This window comes from Cucurbita pepo, chromosome 3, assembly GCF_057944985.1.
Source record: "Cucurbita pepo subsp. pepo isolate OVF chromosome 3, ASM5794498v1, whole genome shotgun sequence".
Lineage (NCBI taxonomy): Eukaryota > Viridiplantae > Streptophyta > Magnoliopsida > Cucurbitales > Cucurbitaceae > Cucurbita > Cucurbita pepo.
Genome location: NC_141800.1, coordinates 5,929,223 through 5,936,085, shown reverse-complemented (window position 1 = coordinate 5,936,085; position 6,863 = coordinate 5,929,223). Strand labels below are relative to the sequence as shown.

The 6,863-nt window shown below is 38.5% G+C and overlaps 2 protein-coding genes across 3 annotated transcripts; both read right to left on the bottom strand.

Annotated features, from left to right (window-relative positions):
- Positions 1-301: 301 nt before the first annotated feature.
- Positions 302-2,934, bottom strand: LOC111784979 (sugar transport protein 13-like). 2 transcript variants are annotated; one of them, XM_023665476.2, is made up of 4 exons: positions 2,202-2,934; positions 1,763-2,085; positions 1,563-1,687; positions 302-1,496 (listed from the first exon to the last, which is right to left on the bottom strand). In XM_023665476.2, the coding sequence occupies exons 1-4, from the start codon at positions 2,338-2,340 to the stop codon at positions 533-535; spliced, it is 1,551 nt and encodes a 516-aa protein (XP_023521244.1). In that variant the 5' UTR covers positions 2,341-2,934; the 3' UTR covers positions 302-532. The 2 variants fall into 2 exon arrangements, with proteins under 2 accessions (XP_023521244.1, XP_086978166.1); XM_087122040.1 differs by having other exon boundaries at positions 2,192-2,343.
- A 2,286-nt stretch (positions 2,935-5,220) lies between these two features.
- Positions 5,221-6,657, bottom strand: LOC111784978 (xyloglucan endotransglucosylase protein 2). The gene is made up of 3 exons (XM_023665475.2): positions 6,299-6,657; positions 6,007-6,200; positions 5,221-5,927 (listed from the first exon to the last, which is right to left on the bottom strand). Exons 1-3 carry the CDS (start codon positions 6,584-6,586, stop codon positions 5,528-5,530), a joined length of 882 nt encoding a protein of 293 aa, XP_023521243.2. The 5' UTR covers positions 6,587-6,657; the 3' UTR covers positions 5,221-5,527.
- Between the last annotated feature and the right edge of the window lie 206 nt (positions 6,658-6,863).

Sequence of the window (6,863 nt, the reverse complement as noted above, 5' to 3'; positions counted from 1 at the left end):
AGACATAAACCTATTGTTGATGGGAGACTGCTTGTAATCAAAGACTCGTGAGGGAGAGACGAGTAATGAAACCGAATCAAATAACAAGTGAAGGCGAATCGAAGGCTGCACCAGTTGACAAGAGAGATGAAATTGAGGGGGAGATGGGGAAGAAGGTGAAACCAAAGGTTGGAGTCGTACAGAATTATAGACCAATATGGAATTTGGAGAATATACTCTTTTTAGTCCAATTAATAGCATGCTTACTTTTGTAGTCTTGTTTGAACTGATGCTTACTTAACACACCACTTGAAAAGTCCAATTAATAGCATGCTTACTTTTGTAGTCTTGTTTGAACTGATGCTTACTTAACACACCACTTGAAAAGTTGACATGTTTACTCGTACAATCTCATCTCTATCCATTACAAATGGTTGAGGCGTATGCTCTTAATATGTACACAATGATGGAAGAACAAGCATGCATGTTTGCGATTCCTCTCAACAATTCTAACATTCTACCTAAAATCTAATGTACATAATGAAAAACAAAGCTAGATTTCAGACTGTGTACACTCATCTGAATACTCTTCCATCTCACCCTCCATAAATTTGCTCCAAAACCAATGTTGCTTCCACACTCTCTCGTTCATCTCTTCAATCGGAACACCCTTTGTCTCCGGCAGCAAATAATACACGAACAACGACATTACCAACACCCAACCAGAGAAGAACAGAAAGATCCCAAATTTCATTTCACAAAGCATGGATGGAAAAGACTGCGAAATCAAAAACGTGAACATCATATTCACACACACTGTCACACTTAGCCCAGCCGACCGCGTTTCCAATGGAAATATTTCACTTGGAACCAGCCATCCCATTGGACCCCATGACCAAGCGAAGGATGACACATACAGGCACAGCAATAGCACCATCGTAAAGGCCATCCCCTGAGACAAAGTGTTGGAATTGTCTCTCACTTTCAGCCCTAATATGATTGCAATAATTGTTTGACAAACGAACATTTGGACTCCGCCCACTAATAGCAGCTTTCTTCGCCCGCTCTGGTCCACAAAGTAAATTGGGACCAACGTGGACACAACATTAACCACCCCTGTTACGATGGCAGAGTATAGAGACGCAGCGCTGCCGTAGCCTAATGTCTTGAATAGAAGTGGAGTGTATAACAAGATCGCGTTTATTCCAGTAAATTGCTGGAAAACCTGTATCATTATTGCTATAACCAATGGCGCCCCATTTTGGCCCGTGAGAAGCTCTTCAAAAGGATATTCCACTTTCTGGGAAATGCTACTTGCACTCAAGATCGCCATGTATTCAGGTTCAATGTTGTCAGTGCCTCTAATCTTTCGTAGCACTGATTTCCCTTCCTCCAAATGCCCACGTTCGATCAAACTATTTGGTGTCTCATCAACCAAGATCGCTCCCAGAGTGAATAACAGAGCAGGAACGCCGGCCAAACCCAGTGTTATCCTCCATCCCCATTCGCCTTCCATCCTAAAATAGCAACAATTCAAAATTCATCTAAAATGTGAACAACAGAGATGAGATTTTGATTCTTACTTGGATGTGGTGAAAATTGTCAAGTCCCCAAAAAGAATGCCGAGGGTCATGTCGAATTGGAACAGTATATTGAGCGCTCCACGAATCCTGGAGGGAGCTATTTCTGAGATAAACAGGGGCACAGCCTATTTTGAAGGTTGAAACAGCATTAGAATTTGGAAAGAATTTGATCTTGAAAGGAGTAGAGATTAGGAGTAGACCTGGTTGGCAAACCCAACTCCAGAACCCAGAAAAATTCTTCCAACAATGAGCATTGGGAGGGATCGAGCAGAGGCGCTTAGAATGATACCGACAAGGAAGAGAAGTCCGGCAATAAGCATGGTGGTTTTCCGACCACGATGTCTGGTGGTATTAGAAGCGTAGAAAGTGGAAATCAGAGCTGTGAGAAACAAAGAAGAGGTGAAGATCTGCATGCCCTGATCTTCGTATCTACAATAATTGTTGTTCATCTCTGCCTCTTGAGACCTCTCTTCACCCACGGGAAAGAACTCCTCCAAGAATATTTGCATCGAAATCACTCCCCCTGCGCCCACATCGCCAATTCTTCACTTCATTTATCAAAGGGTGTTTTAATCTTTCAAATGAATGTGTATTAGATATGATTTTACATATGCAAGACAGAATGTTACCCTAAATTACCAGAAATGCCAACGTCATAGCCGAACACGAGGCCTCCGGAGGCGACCATTATAGAGTAAATGATAACCACTGGAGTGATCTTGGCCTCCAATTCGATGGCGTCTTGAAGCGGAGGCGCTGCAAACCCCGCTGAATGCATCCTTTTCCTTACTTCTCTTGACTTCGATTACGAACAGATTGATGGGTATTGGAGATGGAGGGCTTTGATTTTATTGATTGTTTTGGGGAATGAAAAAATAATCTGAGACTTGAATTGGTAGGGAGCAGGTTTAGGAGTGCTAAATTCTAGGAAGAAAATTGGCTAAGGATGGATTTCTCTATTTCAGACAACACTTTTAAATCATCCAATTTCATTATCTATGTCTGTCTACTCGTGGTGCCAAACCTCTCTCAACTTTAAATAGTATCTCAATCTCCACCTTCAAATTACAATAATGAGGATTCTCTTGCATTTACTCTTTCTCATGCTATGAGTTAAATTGTCTATCTGAATCCTCCTCTCATTCTTGTATCAATTCTTGTTCTCATTAAGAAAATCTCGTCTTCTATAACCTTAGAAATGTATGCTGTATTCAAGAATCTAGTTAAGAAAATCTAGTCTTCTATAAGCTTAGAAATGTATGCTGTATTCAAGAATCTAGTAGAGACATAAGTGGAAGTCTGGTAATCCAACTTGTAAATCCATTTGATTTGAATTAAAGCATGACTTTAAGAAATATGTGAAACAAAATGTTGTTCAAATTAAGCTTACAAATTTTGGGTGGATAATAATTTAGAATTATGGTATTTTGTTGATGTATTTTAAGATTTTTATTTACTTTAACCTTACATTTTTACTCATTATAGTCATAAAAATATGAAAGTTACAACTTTTGGAATGACTCAGTCAAGATTAAGAGTGATTTTAAGACTATATAAAGTCATGTATCTTGTACTAATATTAACATCTAACCATCTTAACAATTTCTCCCCTAGACCTATGGCAGAAATGCTTTGAGACTACTTGTGGTATTACACACATACACAGTTTTATGAACGCATCCGGTTTAAGTGGTTTTATTATAATATATGCAACTTGTTTATGTGACACAATGCTTCAGTTCAATAACTTCATCTAACCAGAGCAAGAAATAAAACATTGCATCAATATGTTTGTTGCATCTATACATGATTGGATTCTTGGATAGCTTAATGATAAAATTGTTATCACAATGATACACTTGTCTTTAAATGACCAAGTTTTTCCAAAAACTTTCCTCATCCACACTCTTTGACAAGCATAAGAGGCCGTTGCCACAAACTTTGTTTCAGTAGTAGACAAAGTAACTATAAGTTGTTCACACAACTTCTTTACTGAGTAAAAACATTAAACCAAAAGTGTTTTTCCTGTCATCTACATTACCCCTTTTTTGATAAAGGACTCCCAAATATACAGGATCTCAACACCTAAACACACCTAGACACTACATACATTAAATTTGGCCTTGTTGCAAGTATATACATAAGACTTCCAATCAATTTCTTGTACATGGTAGCATTGACCTTGGCTCTTTCTTCATCCTTTGTCAGTCTAGCGCCACAAATAAGAGAATTCTTCACACTATTACTCTTCTCCGACATAAACTTTTCCAAAACTTTTTTTTTTTTTTTTTTTTTTTTTGACTAAGATACATGTGTTCAAGATTTTGTAAAACCTATGTATCGAGAAAATATTTCAATTTTTTTAAATTAGTCATTTCAAATTCAAGTTTCATAGAATTTTTGAACTTAACAAGAAAAAAATTAGGTTGTCACTTGACTCACATGAAAATATACTAACTTTCCCTTTTTCTTATGCTGCCACCTCCTCTTCAGCTTCTTCCTCACTTTGGTCATGTTTGCTTCCTTTTGTATTACTGTATTCTCATTTGAGGATATCAAGTCTAGCTTCTCTCTTGCTTTTCCCCCAATATCAATGCTTATTTTCTTCGAAAGGTACATATTTGCGTACAATTATTTTCTTGGATACTGGATCATAGAGTCTATGCTTTAGACCCTTCACTTATCTTTAACAACCGGCACTAAAAACTTTTATTATCTAACTTTTTTCTCTTATCGTCTCATACATGAACATGTCCAAAGCATCCAAAAACTCGAAAATAATCAACATTAGGTTTTACACCACTCCAACCTCCTTAGGGTCATGTCTTTTTTTTTTTTTTTTTCTCACTCTTATACCAAATGTTGTGAACACATTTAGTTGTCTAATCTAATCTAAAATGGTCCAACACTCAAGTTAACAACTCACTAAAATGGTCCAAATCTAACCATCTTTAACATAGCAGCCCAACAGTCGACGAGGTCAACTCAATAACCTAGTAATCCAGACCCACAAACACTCAAAGCCTACCACCCAGTAATTCAATACCCCAAAGAAATAAAAAATAATGGAAAGAAATAAAAAGTAACCAGAAAATCCATTAAATTAATATGTTTCACTACCTATTTTAAAGGACTAACATGTGGGGAGGTGCAGGATTTGATGAGTTTTATTAAAATAAATAACCCCAGAGAAATGCAGGAAATTGATTCCTCCAAATAAATTAGTTTTTAACTTTTTAAGACGCGCTTTCCTACTTATTAATGGACTGTCACCACCCTTTCCTACTTATTCAAACCGCTAATAATCGAGGGGCCCACCATAATAATAATAATTATTATTATTTTATTACAATTTTCATTACCATTATTCAACCTTTAAAAAAAAATATCTAATAAATCTACTACATATTTTTATTTTATTTTTAACAAATTATTAAAAAAGTTATTAGAAGAGGAAATAACTTTATAGATTTCCTTTTTAAAATTTAATAACTAGGCATAATTGAAACTAATCATAATAATAATGCATTTATTTTTAATGCACTATAACAGCTCAATGAGATATGCCATTGACTCAAAATCTAGTGTATTATTTCCTCATTTACTAATTTAAATGATAAATCTGACGTATTTTAAGTTAAAAGTAAATACATAAATATATAAAATGATGATAATTATTGATATAATAATAATAATAATAATAATAATAATAAATAAAAATAAGGGGAAAACATATTCCAAGAGAGGGGGAAGCACGAGGCGATAGGGACAGTGAGGGAGAGAGGGGCGGGCAGGCAGGCAGGCAGGCAGATGAGGACAAAATAAAGCAAAAGGATGCAAGAAAAATGATGAGAAATACAAGATAATAGCAGAAGCAGCAGCTGGATCCCCCAGAAATTTGAAAAGACTTGGTAATGGTAATAATAATAATAATAATAATAATAATTAATACCCAGTAGTGTGGTCTAGATATCTCTGTCCCGCTTGCACTCCGGTGGGAGGGTTGGGTAGCGCTTCCTATCGGTGCAGTAATTGTAAATGGTGTACTTCTTCCGCACCCAGTTCAGCCTCCGGTACTGCAACCCGTCCAGGTCTTGGAACTCCTTTTGGTCCCACCATCGTTTCCCTTGCGTCGCGCAAAACTTGGCCTGAACTGACGACTCACACCCGTCCACGTGGAACCCCTTGTACGACGCTACGAATGGTGCCTTGGACCAGTCTGTCTTCTCCAATCCCCCCCTGGTTGCCCAGTCGTCCGCGTTCCATAGGCTCGAGTATATCTTCATTGGCTGGTCGAATGGGAACTTCACGCCTAGGTCTTTGCTGTTCTTGAACACTCTGATTGGCACATCGTCCACAAAGAACCTGTCCCATTTCCCCCATTTCGTTAATTTCCAGATCCGGTAACAAAAAACACACAAGAGATTCAAACGGGAACACTTACACTATCATGTATAAGTTCCAGAGGACGGAGTAGGTGTGGTAGTCCTTGGATGGGTCGAACCAGAGGTAAATCCTTTGCTCTCTGTCGCCTTTCCCGCCGGTGAAGACGTTGGTTTGAAGAATCGGAGGCTGCCCTGTTCTGTTCCCCAAAAACTCGAAATCGATTTCGTCGTGTTCTGAGTTTTGGGAAGAGAGCTGCGAGTAAAAAGGGAAACCCATGTTGAATAGGATGTAGTGTGTTAGTTAATTAATTAATTAATTAATTAATTAGATTTGATTTGGGTGTTGCTTACATAGAAAGCAGTGACGACTCCGGCAGAGTCGCCTCCGACGAGCTTCATGCTCATGCTGAAATGGCCGAACAAGTAGGAGCCCTTGGACTGGAAGCCAGTGCCGGTGTATTTGTCGAGGACGAGGTCGACCTGGGAGCCGCCATTGTTGTACTTGATGTGGTCGAAAGCCCAAGTGGGGACGTAGTTTCGACCGAATGGGACGTCCATGGGCTTTTTGGGGACGGCACCCAGAGCGGAATAAGCGATAGAGAGGAGGAAGAGGAGGGGAAGGTGGAGATTGGAGGCCATTTTGGGAGTGTTGTGAGGAAACGAGGGAGTGGGGAGGGGGTTTAAGTAGGCAGCGATTTAATGAAATAAAAATGCGTGGCGCACAGTTTAAAGCCAATGGATAGTGATGATTTCCACACACACACACAGACAGTTGGGGTGGTGGTGTGATGTTCCAAAATTATTATATTTTGGTATTCCAGAGCCTTGATTGCTGAAATGCCTCTGCAATTGTACATTAATTATGCGGGGATTTAGACCACTTTTACTTAATTTACATCTTCAATGCTTCTCTTTG

Coding starts and splice junctions, on each gene's coding strand:
- LOC111784978 (XM_023665475.2), bottom strand. CDS start 6,586: ATGGCCTCCAATCTCCACCTTCCCCTCCTCTTCCTCCTCTCTATCGCT. Junction 6,201..6,298: donor GAGTCGTCACTGCTTTCTAT/GTAAGCAACACC, acceptor TTTTACTCGCAG/CTCTCTTCCCAAAACTCAGA. Junction 5,928..6,006: donor TGGAACTTATACATGATAGT/GTAAGTGTTCCC, acceptor GAAATGGGACAG/GTTCTTTGTGGACGATGTGC.
- LOC111784979 (XM_023665476.2), bottom strand. CDS start 2,340: ATGCATTCAGCGGGGTTTGCAGCGCCTCCGCTTCAAGACGCCATCGAA. Junction 1,688..1,762: donor GAGTTGGGTTTGCCAACCAG/GTCTACTCCTAA, acceptor CCTTCAAAATAG/GCTGTGCCCCTGTTTATCTC. Junction 1,497..1,562: donor ACAATTTTCACCACATCCAA/GTAAGAATCAAA, acceptor TTGCTATTTTAG/GATGGAAGGCGAATGGGGAT.